Source organism: Anopheles bellator, chromosome 2 (assembly GCF_943735745.2).
Source record: "Anopheles bellator chromosome 2, idAnoBellAS_SP24_06.2, whole genome shotgun sequence".
Lineage (NCBI taxonomy): Eukaryota > Metazoa > Arthropoda > Insecta > Diptera > Culicidae > Anopheles > Anopheles bellator.
Genome location: NC_071286.1, coordinates 41,660,951 through 41,679,912, shown reverse-complemented (window position 1 = coordinate 41,679,912; position 18,962 = coordinate 41,660,951). Strand labels below are relative to the sequence as shown.

The window sequence follows — 18,962 nt, the reverse complement described above, 5'->3', positions numbered from 1 at the left end:
CGTTCGGCCGGAAGCGCCCAACAACAACGGAACCGGAAACGGGAACGGGAACGAGAACGGGAAACGGAAGTGTCGTCGGAACGGCGGACTCCGATGGGCTGGGGCTGGGTTAGTGAATCTGTTTTGCGAACCGAAAACAGACCACACACATACACACACAAACACACACACGCACGGCTCTCTCGCTCTCTCGCTCTCTCTCTCGCTCGCTCTCGATCTGCTCACTACTGCTGCTGCCGGATGGAGCTCTAGAACTATGGACGGACGAAATCAAACTGTGCCTTCCGTTGGCCCACCGGCACCAATATATACTCCGGCCGCCGCTCGCCAGCAGCCGATGCCCGGGCCCCCCCCCCCCCCACTCCCCGGCCCACCCACCACGGCCCGCCCGTCGGGGCCAATTGGCCTGCAAATCCCGTTGCACTGCGCTGCACTTGTGAGATGCAGCGCGCGTGGCGCGTGGAGGCGCGCGGTGCGCGCACGCAACGCAAACCGGCCGCGCGAGCCGCAAGATGGCGGTGCGGCTGCCATCTTCTTTTCGCCGCCGCTGCCGAGCCGCTAGCCGTTCTATTCTAGTGCAAGTGCGCCACCCGCGTGCTGGTCCGGGGCAACGAGGGAGGATTCCGGGCACGCGGGAAGTATGTCGGGCGCGTGTTGGGCTGGCGTGAGTATCGCGTGCGGACATTCCCAAGAGCTGGTCCGTTCCCCGCTCGATGGATCCTCCGTCCGTCGCGCTTCGGCGCATCTTCGCCCGAGTCCGGTCCAATGGCCGGCACGGGGAGGGAATGCGGTTTCCAAACGCGGAGCGGACACCCGCGCACTTTCGGCGCTTTCTTCGGCGGCCGCCTGCAACTGACCGTTGGCCGCTGGCCACGGTTGGGCGGATAATTTCACGGTAAATCGAGCTATCGGTACGATGACACTCTTACAAGCGCTGGCCGCGGGATCCTCTTGCGCATCCTCGCACGTGCCCGCCGATCGACGTGTCCAGTCGACCGGCGGCGATTGGGGCTCCCTTGCGGTTCGTTAGCTTTTGATTAGCCGCCGCCCCCCCCCCGTGTGCATTACCATAATGGAAAGTGCTAATGGGTGGTTGCTTCGGGGTGGTTTTCACTTTCCATCACCTCGGGCCCCCCGGCCCGCTAGGAACGGAGTAGTTCGCTAACCCACAGGGCTGAGTGGAGGACCTGAACCTGAACTTGACCTCCGGGTGTCCTTGTGAGTAGGATAGAGAATACGCTACGGCAGAACGGTAACCGAATCCGGAACAAGGCTCTGGACTTCACTCGATATGTTTGGATGTGTTCCAAGATCTTGTGTTGATGTGTTCTTGGCGTTCGATTTTGGGCATGTTCCAATATTGGGCAAGCTTTTCCAACATTGGAGATCCAACGGCACAAACGGCGTGTTTGTTGCATTTGAGCACTGCGGTTGAACCATTGGTGATCTTGACGTCAAGTTTGCCTTCAGTTTTTTACGTAGCTTTTCTATTGTTTTTATTCATCAACGTGTTTTTGCATTTACAGATCCTTCAAATACCTTACTTAGTTTGGTTGAATGATTTGACTTTGTTGTTTGAAATTCTTCAAGTATTCGTATTCGTTTGCGCTGAAGTTGCTGAAGTAAATCAGATTTCTGAAGCATGCTTGTCATAATACGGTTTTACTTGTAATACGTAATACGGTGCGTAAAATATGAAAAGTATCTTTATCTTATTCTTCTTCTTAATCGACAACTACAGAGTGTCAAACACAAGGTTTTTTATTCATTCGGTTATAAGACACCGCTAAATATTTGTCGATGGTTGAACCTGTATTCGAAAGGTTCATTCATTAGATTCATGTATAAAATTCAATTTCTGTTGCAGAAAATTAGTAAATATGGAAAACTTATTTCCAAAGTGGTCGGTCTTCAACTTAAACGATACGATATTTGAAAAGCTCATTTCCACCTTCTCAAGCTCATTTCAATCCAAACGCCGTGCAATTGAAGCCAATGTATCCAAAACGAGTGACTGTTCGGTGTGGATTTTGCTTTGGCGACATCATTGGCAAAATATAAAGCCTTTTTTATAACCAAATTAAAAAAAAAACCTTGAATTGGAAATCCTGTACAAAAGCCGAGGAACGGTAAGGATACCTTCCAGCAAAGGCACAGGACGCATTATTCGCGTCACCCATCATGACAAGAAATACCGACTAAGATACAAGCAATTAGGATAAGAGATAAGAAATTACAAATTTTGCTTCTTGAGCGATGCTATAGTCTCTGTAATCCCTATTGCCAACAAGTGGTGTGTAGGCTGACAGATAAATGCTTCACTAGTCAACATGAGGGTGGTTTGTAATTAATCGATAAATAAACCTGAACTCCCACAGCAGACGCCCTATGGAGATTCACTTGACACATTCACTTTATAGTTAGTGTTGAAGATCCTTTGACTTTCTTTCGAGTTTGCGCTAGCACTTGGGGTCCTCAACTAACCTTAGCCTACGCCCTTCAGGCACCATTTAATTGCGAAAGCCATGCTCCAAATCGTAATGAAGATTGAGGTTAAGGCAGGAACACTGGAGAAGAAAAACCCTCCCGACTGGTCCGTGAGCTTAAGTGTCTTATTTTGTATTTTGCATTCTTGTAACATTTTCTTGACATGCTCTTGGCTCTTATTAGGTACTTCCTTCTCCGGTCTCCGGTCGCTGGACCACAGGACGCCTGACGATGCTGACGCCTGCTCCCGGCACTGGGTTTCCAGAACACCTTCAGGATGGCCCAGGAAGAAATATGTTCCTAGCACCGAGTTATCCCGTTAGGGATAATTGATCATCGGACACGGGGCAGGCACCGGTTTTAGAACCGTTCTGCTTCCCCGTCTAGGAATGTGCACCACCTTCTGACCCACCTGTTGCTACCTGTTGCCCCGTCCTGTCCGGCGGGCAATTTAGATGTAATCATCCAACCATCCCCGGTAACGGTGGACCGCTTGTGGTTGGAATTGATTAGCTCCTCTCCGGGGGGAGGGAGACGCAACCTAGGCGCCCTCGCAACCCCCGTGCGGTTGCTGTCAGTGTGTTTAATTAATTGTTTCAACCCACCAGGGTCCGCTTCGGTCTCTCCTTGGGGTCTCCTCGGTCCGATTTAATATCGCCCGTTCATCCGACATCCGGCCCGGTCCCGGTCCGTGGTGATGCTTTGACATAATCGATATTTTATATCGAGTCGATGCTGCTTGCTTACGTCCTCCGGGTCCACATCGGCAGTGTTGTGAAAACGAAAGTCCCCAGCCACCCCAGATACCGTTCGCTTCCGGCTCCGGCGGTCGGCTGCGTTCTCGGTGCAGAGGGCGTCGGTCGGTCGGATGCACACTCACCTCGGCTCGGCTCTGTGTCGATCGATGTCGATGTCAGTTTTTGTCGTCGTCCGGCTCATCTTTTTTTTACTGCCCGTTCCGGGTGTCGGTGATTGTTCAATTTCATCTTCAATATCCGCCGACGGGCGTCGGAGATTTATCGGTGGCAGAGATCTCCGTCCCAGGTCGGGCCAAGTGTCGACCAGGCACCAAATCATAATTGCAAATTGATTTCGAGCTTCCAGCACCTGCTCCGGGGCTGACCGATTACCGCGTTGCAGCTGACGTTCCAGTGTTTCTGGGGCTCTCAGTACGCACCCGATCCCTCGTGCGTCCTTATTTTGCGGAGTGGAGCAAAAACTTCATCAGCAACAGATCACTTTCGTGCCGGGGTCTCTCGGTTAGCACACTTTCCATTCCACGGAGGCCGAACAATAAGAAGAAGCAGAAGTAGAGGAAAGTCGAGCGAAAACAATAGTAGTGGCCCCCGCGGGAGGGACGGATAAACAAACGGGCTAGTAAGAGATGCAGGCCGTTCTGTTCTATAAATCAGACAAATTATAAGCTAATTAAACGATACGCGAGCGGCGGTGGAATCCAGAGGGTCCGCAGCTTCGGCCGGCCCCACATCTGATGCACTTTCTGCACAAAACATGCGTGGCTCGTCGTGCTCGTCTGCACACACATCAGCTGTTTCTGATGAGCCATGGTAAGCCGCTCGGAAGTATGCCCTGTAGCCCTGCGTTTACTTTTATGTGCCGTATCGATCGTCGAAAGGGGCTGGCGGTTGGGCTGAAATGCGGCGCGTTGAAATGGGCACCAAGTTTGACTCTGGAATCATCCTCGATATGTGCTCGAGTTTGTGATGCGCCGTGCTGTGTTATGTTTCACGGCCTCTTGAGTGCGCGCCTGGGTGTGATTTATCGGTACGGATCGCATCAGTACTGATAGGGAGTGAGAAAAATGGCCGTGCCATAAACCACGCCGTGCCCGTCGGTCGGTGGGCGTAGAGGTATTTAAAAACGGCCCAATTTCCATAATAGTTTTACGATGACTCTAAGAGGATGTAAACATCGTTGCAGACCGCCCGGAGTTGGAGTTTGTTCAGTGGGCAACCCGAGATACTATCGGCAGCAAAACGTTGGGCTGGCCAGATGCCCGAATGAAGATAATGTGACTGTGCTTAGCGCTCCGGAAATTTATTGCCCCACCGTAACGCGCAACATGTTGAAACTGCTTCACCTTGCGTTGGTGTCCTTTTTGAAATTTGTGTCGTAAAAACTGTCCTTCGAAAGGGCACTCAGAAGGGCCATGTCACGAATCTAGGATAATGCTAGGAGTGCAGTGACGTTAAGAGATGCGCCACCAGTAAAGGTCGTGAACTGGTGTTGAACTCGTTTAAGCTTCAATGCGCTCCAATCAGCTACGTCTGAGCGATTGATTAGGGTAATGTACAAATTTGATTGATCAGGATACAGCCAACGAGGGTTCGCGACCGAACTGGAGCTGCCAAAACATCGGGAGCGTGGACGAACGGACCGGCACTCTCTCGAAGATCCACTCTACTAATTATTGAACGAATCTTGTTAATTGAATTTACATTCCATCCCCCAGCTGGCGGAAAGCTGCAAGGCATGCATGCGAACGCGGGAAGCATGACTGCACCCGCGCAACATACCACGGTCTGCAGGAGTCTGTTACAGGGCTACGAGTTGGGGCTGCTCTCCGGAGTTGGCGGAGAGAAAATCGGGCCAGAACGCCTTCGCCTGGCCTCCTCGGTTTCCACGGTGCAGTGGCTAAACTCTGCGTCGAGACTCTGCTGGCCGCACGAAGGAACTCGGGATGCTAGTCGTAATTGGACCCCGGTGCACTACGGACAACGCTGGCTGGCTGGCCGCCGGTGGCCATTCGGTGGTCCACAAATTTGACGGTGGATGGTGCGACTAAGCGTACTGTGTCAGCCAGGTTCTAAGGCGACGCCACGGCCAGTAACATCATCATCATCGTCGCCGTCGATGTCGTCGTCGTTGCTGCCGAGAGATAATAGATACTAGGTAACTGCATAAACCGTTGCCAGCTTCCCGTAACGGCGCGTCACGATGCTGTCGATAATCGATGGTCGGTTGCATAAACGGGCATCCTAGCATCCTAGGCGTACTGGCCCCGAGTGATGACACTACTGAAGAAGGTGCCAAGATTACGGAAGGAATAGTCATAGTTCTAGTCGCATGTGGTTATGTTTGGAATCATTTGAAAAACGGCGTTCCCGCGGTGATTAGGTTCGAAACGGGAGGCAGGCGTGAGAAGAACGCACACAAAGTGCCTGACGGTTTGTTTCAGATTTATGCAAAGAAAAAAAAAATTTCAAAAGAAACATAAACGTCGTTTGCAGAAAAAATATATTTTATTCATGATCAACTATTACATTAATGCGCTAAGTAAAGGTGAGTTATCGGAGTTGTAAATGAAACCATTGACTAACAAACTATAAACACTTTTTAAAGCATTCGAGTTTATATTTAGAGTTTACCAGGCTGTTCAATAAGTTTTACGATTCGATAAGAAAAACATTACTGTATGGTTTGAAAAACATTGCACTATTCACTATAGTCTCTCTGAACATCAATACACTTGTTCCAATCGGATTTCATTTTATGAATTTCATTCATGAAGTGAGAATGGGGAAGAGCTGCAAAATACGTTTCCACAGCATTTTTTACGTCATTATTTGATGAAAAACGCTTTCCCCTCCTGTCATATTTTAGGTATGGAAATAGATAGTCGCTAGGGGCTAAATCTAGTGACTACAACGGATGATGCAAATATTCGAACTTTAATTTATAGATTTTTGCCATTGCCAAAAAGTCGCAGTGACATGATGCATTGTTCTGATGGAAAAGGTTTTTTAGCTTCTGAAAAATGGCTTGTAAAACAAGAATGAATTGTGAGATTGAAATAAAACTTCGTATTAAAATAAAATTCATACGAGTGTACCAACATAACAAAACAAATTTAGCCTATCAGTAGCGCTCTATACTAAAGCTAAAAAAATTCGCATTGTTTTCACTGCACACAATTCTTTTGACCTCAACTAAATTGGCTCACTTTTCTATACAAGTCACAATTTAGTCATTTTTACAAGCTTTTATGTTTTTATTGATGTCTGAAATGGTCGAGTTTAACAAGCATTCCTTAGGGATCAATTATCTTCAACAATATTTGAGTATTATTGTCATCATGTTGGTTTTATTTACAGGTAAACTTAGTAGATTCTTATGATGAGTAAGTAGATTTCTTTGAGTTTCTTTGAGGACAGGTCCATTCAGGTCCTTTTAGAAACCATTTTCAAATATATTGCTTGTGAGCACTGATACGAACTTCTTACAATAAGACAATTTCAAACAGTTTAATTCAAAATTAATTTAATATAATTATAATAAAATAAGTTTAATTTTCTTCCCTTTAAGGGCACTAAAATTTGACTTTTTAGTGTACTAAATGAAAATATGCCTCATCTTGAAATAAAATCCAATTACACTGAATAATAATTACATTACAGTGCTTCGTTTGTGCGTTCCAGTGGTTGAAAGACCAACTGTCGGATTCGGTCAATCCGTCAAATCTATGGTCTCGTCTACGTCCCTGTCCACTGTGGACTACATATTTCATCTACTTCTACACACGGTTGTGTTAGAAAACGGTCCGGCCGGCGTGTGAGGGTGGCCTTAAAACTAACAGCCGAAGGTGGCGTAAAACTGTGAATTTGGCATAGATTCTTGAAATTTTGAACGTGACACGATTCGTTGAACGCTTCACCGTACTCCGTGGACCTGTTAGGCAACATACTGAAAGTGTTACATTTCCGTTTCCCGCTTTCGCCTACCCACGCCACCGATTGATCTGAAAATCCGTGGCCTGGAATACTGACCCTCAATCGGCCGTAGTGGCTGTCCACACGAACCTTCCAGCCGCCGGAACAGTCACCGAAAACCAGTTTTTGGTAGTGCGAAGCAGCAATTACACTGCGCCCGCCCGGCTGTAACTACAAATCGTCTACGCGGGGCGAGCACGGAACTACTGGAAACACGAGATTTTTCGTCGAACACGAGACGAAGGCGCGCGCGAAACGGCGGAGAACTGGTTCGAGGACGAGGCGGATGAAAAAGTGGAATGTTTATAAACATTGATCACAACCGCAGGTTTCCGCGGGCAGATGACCGTCCTTTCGCTCGCCACCGGCCACCGGGAGCGTGAATGGCGAGGAAAAATGGGTTGGAAATCGCGACGGATCGCGAAATGGGCAATGGCTTCAGAACCACTTCCTACTTCGCGCGGTCAGGTTTCGTTTGTAACACATTTCACTTTTTCACAGGAATGAAGCCCAAGATTTTCTTTCCAACTGCTGCTGTCGAAGGAGAGCTGAAGGGCAGAGCGGCAGAGCGGGTATCCCCGATGGGATCGGGACGACGATGTGGCTGATAAAGTATTGGCCGGAAGACTGGAAGAAGGTTGGCGAAGCTCAGTCCCTAACGTCGAGGATGGCCGATGGGCTAAAGAAGCGGAAAAATGCAAAGTTGACACAAATGTTTACGCTACTGAGGAGGTTTGTTTTTTGTGCCCAACCCCTAGGTCGCGACACTTTGCCTTTTCCGGTTCCGGGCTAATGAGGTGAATGTGCAAATGAGAATAATCCATTTAACAATGACACGAAAGGGCGTGATAATTCGTTTGAATGTTTTTGTTTGTTTTGTGCGATGTTTGCATTGTGATGTGAATGTAATTGCGGCCCGTTTTGTAATTTCCGCAAAAAAGTATCAAACTCGACAGTGAATTTCTACTGGGTTGTTCAATAAATTTTACGCTGCTACAATATAGGGCACTGCTGCTGGCTTAAATTTATTTTGTTATGTTGGTGCTCTCTTCATATGAACGTAAAGCATGGTCCAATTGGAATCGGGAAAAGTATTATATTTTGTAGCAGCGCCTCTGGTGGTCGGATTTCAAATGTTTTGATAGTTATGGCTTTAGTAAACAATCGACTTTCAGTGCTGAAGGTTTCATCTTTAAACGCGGAGTTTATAGAAAGTTAATGGAGCTAGCAAGTTAATGGAACTAGAAAGAAGAAAAATATGTCTGCGCACTCACATCGAGAACCCCACGTGGTCTGCTTTACAAATCTCAAAAACACAAAAATTCGCAAAATCAATTACATATGCGGTGCTTCGCCATTTTCGGGAACCCAATAGATCGAAAGATTCATAGATTCAGTTCATAGATCGAATGATTCAGAGTAGACGTCGTAGTGCAACATACGACTGGCAGCTGAACTGGAAAGTTTTGAGAACAATCAAGGCGATTCCTGGACTTTCGGTTCGGGATATTGCATAAACATATGGTGCCAACAAAAGTACTGTCCAGAAAATCTGTCCATGAAGAAACTTCTGTTTTTTCCTAGCATGTAAGCATACAAACGGGACACTTAAGCAAAACCTAGTCGCTAAAACACGTTCTGACGGGGTGGATCGAACTTGCTTTTATCTTTTTTCTATCTAGCAAGTTCTAGTTCTATCTATAATTATTAAGTCACACAAAGGTCAAAGGTTAAGTTTTGTCCTGATTTAGGAAGTTGCCACTACAGCAGGGAGGTGGTTCAGTGGTACCGTGACAATAAGGTGGATTTCATCGCAAAGGATATCGACCCAATCTAAACATTGGGCAACAATCAGTAGGAAGAAGAAGACTGAAAAGGTGATGCGGGATACTGCAGAGATGGCTAGAAATTGGAAAAAATTAGCCGCTGAGGTGGACCAGAAGATTGTGCAGAAAATGATGGCGTACATTCCACAGAAAAATCGCGATGTTATCCGACGACCAACAAAATCCATTTTTAAATTTTTCTCTTAAAGTACAATAAAATACTTTCATTTTGACACCTTGACATGCTTCCTAAGTCAAACCAACCCTGAGATAGAGCTAATGCAATTGTTCCCGATTCTAAGTGGACCATGCTTTATGTAAAGTTATATTTACATCTGTCAATTCACTCTTTGTTTACAAGCCATTCAGTTTTTTACAATGGACATTTCAAGAATCCTGCAGTGATTTAATTGTTATTATTTGGAGATTTAAAAGCTTGTTAACTACTCTTACGATATAAGGACCTACCGCCTACCATTATTACAGTTAAAAGATGGGTTGCTGAATTTGAACTTGGTTGTACAAGCCTTGAAGACGATCCACGTCAAGGACGTCCATAAGCAGCAACAACATCTAATATCGTAAAAAAATACAGGATATCGTATTGGAAAATCGTCCAGTGATTGAAATATATTTAATAGAAGCCCTAGGCCCATTGGGCAGTGTAAGCAATATTTTATTGGATTTCAAAAATCTGTGTGCACAATGAGCTCGCCATCACCACGATTCTGAATTAAAACAAGAGGCTGAAGAGTGGTGCAAACCTGGTTCTTCGGCTCCGAAATAAATTCATGTCCAAAAATCGGCCAAAATGTGTTTTAGGATGCGAAAAGAAACTCTGCTTGTTTATTAATTGCAAACTGTGAAAATAATAAATTCTGCATAGTATTGTAACCTTTAAGATCAGATGAAGGATCCATAAATTAAAGTTCGAATTGTTGTCCGAATTGTCATTTGATTGCAGTCCAGTATTCACGAGATTACTCCACTAGCGATTTACATCTGTTTCCAGACTTCCAGTGTTTTCGATCAAATAATGAGATCATACCAACTGTGAAAGAGTTTTTTGCAGCCTTTCCTGATCTCACTTCAGGAATAGAATTCATAAATTGGAATCTGGTTGGAACAAGTGTATTTGATGTTCAAGTAAACTACACTGAATAATAAAATGTATTGTAAACCATACAGTTAAGTTTTTCTTATCGAAGCACAACACTTATTGAACAGCCTGATGTTTCGATAATTTTCCAACTGTTTTCATCAGCATTCAATTTTATTACCCGAACCAAACACTAACATTATTAAATAAGGTCTGCCACAGACCCAGTAAGTATGTTAAAGAGTTTTTTTTCTTCGATGTGTTAAACGTTGATTGCATTCAAACTTTTGCTTCTTCCCAGCGGTTCGAGAACTTCAAACGAGCAAATCCCCCGAATGGCGTTTCCGGGATTGCCAATGAAGCTAAATAAATTATGGCATCTGGCGTCGGCGCTCGTAGCATCGCCGCCAACATCTATGCAACGGGAAAAAGGGGAAATTTTCCTTTGCGCTTTCCCGACGTTTTATCGACTTTCTTCTTCGCGCTGCTCAATTGCAGAGCCGTCAGGCGGTTTAATTTTTATGGCGAAAAGTAGCGCAAAAAAGTTGTGCTCTTTTATTGCTCAATTCGTTTCGATGCTGGCGGCAGTTTGCGGTCGAAACTAATTCTTGTGACTTCACAGAAAGGCCGCAGATTTTTATTGTGACGACGAAGTTCAGCAGCTTCGACCTGTTTATGCTTCGAGAAGAGTTTGAAACCTGCCATGCGTGGATCTGAAGTTACAAGCGATCAAATGGAGCATTCAAATTCCAATGAATATTGGCATATTGGCCGTCAGCGTATGGTAGCTTTCAATGATGCACTGCCCGGGTTTGAACTGAGATCGTTGGCATGGAAACGAATCAATCGCTACAGCGTAGACGGCACGACAGTCTCTTTCAAACCCAGTTCGAAAGGGAGCAAAATTGACTTGTGCTTTATTTAGTATTTTGGAAGTATTCAGTATGCACGGTGCATGGTTTGCTGCATTCGAATTGTGACCCGCGACCCCCAGATTGGTTGGTTCAACAAAGGATGTCATTACGGCTCCGTTCGGTGTTCCGGTTCTAGGGATAAAAGCTACGGAAGCAACCGCGAACACGCGAATCGTGAACTCTGGCAGAGAAATTGCATAGCTCGCATTGCTGCGGCGGTGCACGGAACACGATCCGGTGGTTCAAGCGCAGCCCGTGGCAATGTTTCACTTTTCGCGGAGCATTCGATTGCCAGCCGCACGCCAGCTGCTACTTTCTCCAGTCACTACAGCGAGCGCGTAGGGAAATGGGGCAAAATTTAGACTGACTCAGCGCACGGTGGCTTCGGGTTCACCACCGTTCCAATTGGACACCGAGCGTGGCGTGCGGGATTTCTTCGTGGAAAAGTATCCCAAGAACGCCAGGTTTTGTTGTCTGAAAACGTCTGCAGCACTGGGGTCTGCAAACGGATCTCTGCGTCCCAGATGAACCCATAAATAGGAAACCCATTCAGAACCGGAGTCGTCGGTTGCAGTTCGTTCGCCCAAAAGTCCGCGGGTCCACTTCTCCACCCGCTGGGGGAAACGGGGGGCTGGACCACACAAATCATACGCCCCAAGATCTCAAACCGAGCCAGAGCCATAATTTAACGACGTACGAAATGCACCCTCTGCATGATTTGCTTCGGTCCCGGTCGAGCCTGGCGGGCGGACTAATCGGTGGAAAAGCGCCAGCCCGGCACATTGTGGGAGGAACCGTGTGGAAAGCTGCAAATCACATTCCCAGCACCCCCGGTTGGCCCCGATCGCTGCGTGCTCGTCCGGACCATTTCTTCTTGCGTCGCATGCACGCAAATCGAAAGTAATTTGCGAGACTGCGTGGCCCCGTTTCCCGTCATCAGGGCGCGCACAATCGAGCCTTGGGAGACTCTTGGGAGAGTCGGAATGGCCCAGCCCTGGTGCAAGGAACTAGCAGGAATCAGGGTACACAGCGGTTTGGAAACAATTTGAGCATTTATTTCTTCGCCCTCGTTTTCGTTGTTTTGGTGATCTCGGGTTTGCTTGAGATGCTGAACTGGGTGAGCCGCCGGGGCCATGTGTGGTTTAGTCTTTGAACCTGTTCGCGGCAGAAGGTGCAGAGAGTTAGAGCCACGTGGCGCCTGGAACGCCGCGTGTAAAGCTACAGATCGGAGAGGAGAGGTCCTAGAGCTAGGTCTAGAGCTAGAGCGAGCGAGACAGAAACAATATAGTACAATAGAGAGAGAGAGAGAGAGAGAGAGCGCGGGAAGAACAAGGATATGCGACAAGGAGGAAGCCGGAAGCCGTCAGCCGCTCAGGTCTTTCAGGTTGGTCCAGGGTCTGTGCGTTGTGTTAGGTGACGGGGCATCCTTGTTATCCTTGCGTAGGGGCAGCGGCAGCTTACAGGCGAATGTCACACGCACACATACACACGTACACACACAGGCACAGGCGAAGGGCGAAGGCAAAAAACAACAAACCTCGTAACCCTCGCTGGACGCGCATAATAAATTAAATAAATAATGAGTGCCGCCGGCGGCCGCGGCGGCTGTTTGAACACGGCGGCTTAGGCGGCTTAGGCGGCTGAGTATTCGAATGGTACTGCTGGCTGGGTGTAGGTGTGTGTGTGCCGGTGTCGAATGGTGGTGGTGATGGTGTTTGGGGAACGCTTCGTCCTTGGCCATCTTCCGGCGGCCGGGGAAACCTCGTACGTCGCGTAGTTTGCAGTCAGGTACTGGGGGGTGCGGGATCTCTAGGGCTTCTGGGCGCCGTACGCGAGGTCCTGGGCATCCTGGATCGAGCGGCCCCAGCCGCCATGGCCGGAGCTGGCACTGTAGCCGCCGGCGTCCCCGCCGTACGAGCCGCCGAGCGCGTACGCGTCCCCGTGGCTGGAGGTGTGGCTGGTGGAGTGGTGCGGATGGGCGACGACCTCGTACGTGACGTGCTTCTCCTGCGACAGCAGCTTCTTCAGCCCGATGATGGCGGACAGGACGAGCGCGATCTTGCCGATCAGCAGCGCCTTGCCGGCGATCAGTGCGATGGCGCCCAGGAGCAGCGGCAACAGGGCGGCTGCCTTCAGCGCGACGGCCAGCAGCAGTGGGCCCAGGATCTTGGCGGCCTTCTTCTTCTTGCCACGGGCTTCGCCGGTCGTCGGGCCATCCTCCTCGTTCTCCAGCAGGTTCTCCGAGACGTCCTCCAGGGCGCGTCCGGTCGATGTGACGGCGCTCACGATGTCCGAGCCCTTCAGGTCGACCTTGATGGTGTAGGTCGAGAGGAAGGACTGGACGCGGGACAGGATCAGCTGTTCGAGCGACTCGTCGCCGGTCAGCGAGCGCGGTGCACCCTCGGTCTCACCCTCGGCGACGCCCGGGGTCTTCACCATCGTGACGCCGTCGCTGAGCGCGATCACGCTGCGCTTCGCCATCACGCGGTCGATGAAGCTGAACAGCTTGTACTTGACGCAGGACATCGAGTCCGACGACAGGCACTCTTTGTAGATGCTCCCGACCAGGTCACTGTCGGTGTTGATCGCGTTCCGCGACGAGCGCACCTCCTCGGCCGGCAAGGCCACGGCCACGGTCAGGGCCAAACACAGCACAGCGGCTACTCGGTAGGTGAAGGCCATCGCGCTACCTAAACACTCGGTCGGGATCGGTCGGGATCACACACTCGGAACACGGCGCAACGGAACGGCTGGCTGGGCTGGGATTTCTCGGACTCGGATCCGATGTGCACCGTGATACGGATACGATATGTCTGTGCTCTGTCGGACCGCCGAGCGGTCAATTTATATAAACGTACCCCCGCGCGCACCTGAGGTGGCTCCTTCCGCCCCCCCGCCCCGGGGGGTCGTATTATGCCCACACGCTTTTCCTTCGCCCTCTCTCTCTCTCTCTCTCTCTCTCTCTCGCTTTCATCTCATCTTCGCACCGTCGTCGTTTCGGTCCGGGTCTCGCCTCATTCGCCCGGCCGTCTTTTTCGCTCTCGCCCTTGTGGCGTTACTCGATCTTCGGCGCCACGATCAGCAACTCCAATCTGAGCCTCTCTCTCTCTCTCTCTCTTTCTCTCACACAAACACACACATGCATGGACACGTGTGGGGGGGCATCTGAGTGAGCTGCGCGGTCATGATGGTAATGTCGCAGCATTTTCCAACAGTCTTGACGGGGCCAATTCATTCATCCATACCTCCAGTTCTTCCTTGTTTCTCTTTCACACGCGCTCTCTCGCTCTCTCTCTCTCGCGATCAACCTGAGGTCTCGTGTGGGTCTCATATTTTCCGTTCCTTCTTCGTCGGACCTTGGGCCGGCGCCATCCCAGGCCGAGGTTTTCCCCTTCTCTCTGCGGGTTCAGACCGGAGCTGGGGGGCTTTCAACTTGAACTTCAACTTGGCCATTTCTTCGCATTTCCAATCTCTCTCTCTCGCTCGCACGCTGTTTCCCCAAGAGGCAGCACCTAGTGTACTTCCGCTTCCTGGCGGGTCCTTTCCCGATACCCCGGAATGATGAAGTTGTTGCCGCGCAGCAGCATGTCCTGACAGCACAGTCGCTTGTCGCTCCGGTCAAGTCACCGGCCATAAATAATCCAGGCGTGTGCTGGCCTTGTTGAGTTATTGTCGGCCAGAGCCAGCGAAGTGCGAAGTGGACAGCTCTAGCTCCAGAATGGCTAGAAGTTACTGTCTCCAGCAACCCGGTGGACCGGGTGCCAACTAACTGCCAGTAATGAATATTAAATGAAAAGTCGGAGTCGGGAAACAGTGGCTCAGCGGTGTGTCGCGCTGTTGGAGAACCACCGGGGACATGCATAAATAAAGCGGCATCGCTCGGTGATGGTCCTCCCCATGGCAGACGCGTGCTTCCGGTCCGGAGAGCACCAGAAGGCCATAAATTTTCAAACGGTTCGGATGGGCGTCGACAACGGCTGTGCAGCGGGTCATATCGAGTACGCTCGCGGAGACACCTCCGAAGTGCAGTTTCAGGGTCCTGACACTTCATTAATCCCTAGCCGGCCAAGTGTTTCCGATTTCCCTCCACAAACGGAGTTGGGATTTTGAAGATTACTGCGGTACTGGAGGCCACTTTCATTGCGGTCAGTGTCGTGGCGTGTTGGGCAATGTTTCAGGCTAATTATTCAAACGGTGGGCCGCTTAATAAATCTCGCGCGATTCTCGCGCCCAGAATTGCCCGAAAGGAGCCTTAATGACGCTTAGGCGTAACCGGAGATCAGGGAGCAGCTTAATTGCCTTGCTCGCATCCGGCAGCGCGAAAGTGGAGCCAAGGATAGCGTAGATTTTTTCTTTCTGTTTCACTTTGCCTGTTCTTGTCCTCGGATGGCGAGGTTCTTGTTCACTTCTGCGCCAGAGAGATAACCTGGTTCTATACCAACGATATTTCCGTTCGTGGCTAGCGGAGCAAGGATTTGTTGGCTTTTCAGTAGGTGCAGCGTTCGGAACAGTTTCACGCGAGCAAAACATACCCAGCCAACATCAGCATTAGCGGTTCGGTATTAAATTGAGGAACATTTTTCAGCAGCCCCAGGAAAAATGGAGCGCTCCGCTGGATCCGCTTCCGGCGCTGCGTTGCTGGGTTGGGTGAAAATTGTAAAAATGGCTATAAATTGTTATCCCCCTGGCAGCAACCGGGTGGAATTAAGACTAATGAATTAGGGTAATATTAATTTACAAGAGGTTCTACAAAGTTTCAAAGTTTTCTTTTTTGTTCAGGGCCCTACTTTAACGAGAGTTAGCAATGAACGTTATGTTCATTGGAATTGTTTCTTTTCCCCCAAGAACACCACGCAATAGAGTCAGTTCCTTTTTCCGATACACACATACACATACGCCGTTCCACGCAGCCGCTGGAAAGCGGCCCGGTAGGCCGTTGACCCTTTTCGCCGCACTAACGCATCTTTAATGGCAAAATTCGGAATCGGTTTTCCATCGCACGGAAAGTACGACTTCATTTTGGATTAGTTTCTGCCGCAGCCACACCGATTGCCATTGCTGCCGGAGTCTAGCCGGGCCTCGGTACGATCCGGACCAGCGGTACCAGGGAAAGAGAAAGTTGTTTTTAACTACCGTGTTGGTGCGTAATTTTCCGCATTTTACTATGTCATCACTTCATTAGATGGGGTCCGGGTCTACGGGGAATCGGGATCAACCAGCGGCACGGGGAGGGCTGCACTTTGGGTGCTTCGGACGAGGATGGTTTGTGGCTAAATTTGGTTCCCCAACTCTGGGGTTTGAGAGTTGACAGTTCACTGGTCAGCTTTTTGAAGCTTGGGGAGTTCTGGTCTTTGCGAGGGTCCAGAGGCCATAGCAGGCATGTGAAGGAGCTCCTTTACCGTCACGGAGGGGGAAAAAGCGAGGTACGGAAACAAATCGTTAAATGGTACCTTTCTAACGTCTTGCTGAAGACACGTCGATCGATCGTACGGTCCGAAATCTCGGACCCGCACTTTGTCCAGAGACGCCGCAGAATGTTGTGGGCTGGACCGAAATCTTGGGGCTCGAATCTCTTGACCCACAAACGAGCGTATCCAGCGTATCCGCCGCCCAGCGCCGTCCATCTTCGTAACAATGAACCGAGGAAGCCGGAAAATGGCCGCCGTAACCAAACGGTGCCAACGGTCCGGTGGGCCGCAGCCAAATTACTACCTTACTTTTTCGCGTTCGAGTGTTTTGATGCGTCCGCCCTGGAGAGGGCCCTGTTGACCGGCCCTGTTTGGGAGAAGTGGGCCCTCCAGGAAATGGGTGTGCCGCGGGGGGCCACGGGGTTTTTGTTTGTGTTGGCTGGTGGGCCACGGGCGGCGGGTGTGGGGTTAAAAATAGATACAAAAACTCCTTTCCAGAGCCTCTCAGATATCCGGGGACCCCTACGGGGGGGCACACCGATTTCACCCTCTCTGGAGCTGGAGGAATGGGAACCGGAGCAGGAGATGGTTGGATTCAGGTCCAGTGTCCAGTTGCAAAAAGCTTTCTTTCCGTGCGGAGTGCCGGACACACACATACACACGCGTGTGTGCTTGAACCGATTGGAAGATCACAGGCCACCGTTGCCGGACGAAGAGGGCTGGTGCGCTGATGCTGAACCGGGCTGGCTGCGGGGCCGTGTTCATTGAACTTGAACTCCGCTTCGTATGGTCGCCCGTGTTTACAGTTCGTGGCCCGGCCCCGGAGTCGGGCGTGGAAATGGCAGAAAAGCCCCGATCCGGGGGATCCCGAGAACCACTTTCCACTCGCTCGGCTACCGGATTCGCGAGCCGAGGTAAAACGGCATCAACACGGACTGACCCGGCCGTGCGGTTAGTTGGAAGTGAAAATTAAACTTTCCGTTAGCCCCGGGTCCACCCAGCTCTGACCTACGCCGTCGTCCCGCACACGGGGATATCGTTTTTGCGCGGGACGCGCTAATCGCACAGGACAGAGAAAGTGTCCCCGGCCCGGGCGGGCGGTGAATATGTCTTAATAACAGTCTGTTGGCTCGCGCGAAGCCGCGCAATAAAACCGGGCAAATGTGCAAAAGGATTAACCTCAACCCGTGTGACGCGCTGAGGCGCATATGCGCTGTGGCTTGAGGGTTTTGCCATAAAATGGAGGATTATGTCACGTGCGTCACTTACCGAGCGCGATTGTCGTGCTTTCGTTTTCCAAATTCAGACCTCCAGACGTCCTGGTCCAGATCAGACCCGAGAGTTGTTCCACGCAACGGAGGACTGGTGCTCTACAACGACTGCTTTCAGAATGTTCAATGCTTTGTCGAGCTTCAAGCTTCTAAAGCCACAAACTGAGGAGGTCTAGAATTTAAATTTTCCTGTAATGGAATGATGGAATTCCTATAAAGATATGCTTATGAGGAAATGGCATTCGATCAAAACGAGTAGTTGAACTGGTAAAATTATATTCTTCGGTTATGCAATCAGACATATTGATATTTACGATGTAGGTAAAAAACACGAATAATATCTAAAAGAACATACGAAACATGAAGAAAATGTTGGTTCAATGTTGCAGAAAATGAAGAAAATGCAATATAATATAAATATAAATACAATCAATGTGATCAAACAACCAACAGTAACCAATTAGCGAAATTAAGAAACTACTACGTAAACCACCAAACCGAACAATCAGAAAAATATGTTCCTACTACTACAATACAAATCAATCGTAGGCAAAGAAAATCAGGAAAGTATGAACAATTAATTGGAGGATAAATAAGTGCTAAAAACTATGAAAAAAGAATGGCTTCATGAGGCTTTTATCATTATCATGTTATAAGAAAAAACTTTGAATAGAAAACTTTGGTTAACAAATAATAATCACATAATAACGACGAAAGATGAAGAGAAAGAAGAAAATGAAGAAAATACAATACAAATCAGTAGTCAGCGAAGAAAATTAGCAAAGAAAGAACTATGAATTAGTGGATAAATAAGTAGTAAAAAACATGGAAGAAGAATGGCTACATCGGACTTTTATCATCATTAAACTCCTCTTTTGATGGTATAAGTCAATAAAACATAGCACTGTATAAAAAAGTTTGATACAATGGTAGAGAAAATAAGACGAACACAACGGCATGCTTGAGAGAATCGATTTAGTTGAAGTAACAAAGCAATACAATGAATTTGTTGAACAGCTCGAAAATAAACAAGCCGAAAAGGAGAAAAACCAAATGAACGGGAAATAATAATAGGCAAACACACAGGCCACACCGGTAGAAAGTTTGTTTAACACGGAAACTAATCGCTGTGGCATCAATGTGATTAGCGTTAGCTGAGCGCAGTCACAATCAAGACCGTTAAACGACCGGCGACTGGTAATAAATATGATTACAACGCGCGATACG

At 48.9% G+C, this 18,962-nt stretch overlaps 1 protein-coding gene across 1 annotated transcript; it reads right to left on the bottom strand.

Moving 5' to 3' along the window:
* Positions 1-12,865: 12,865 nt before the first annotated feature.
* LOC131210304 (uncharacterized) lies at positions 12,866-13,738 on the bottom strand. Its single transcript, XM_058203532.1, has one exon. The coding sequence runs from the start codon at positions 13,736-13,738 to the stop codon at positions 12,866-12,868; it is 873 nt and encodes a 290-aa protein (XP_058059515.1).
* Positions 13,739-18,962: the final 5,224 nt, after the last annotated feature.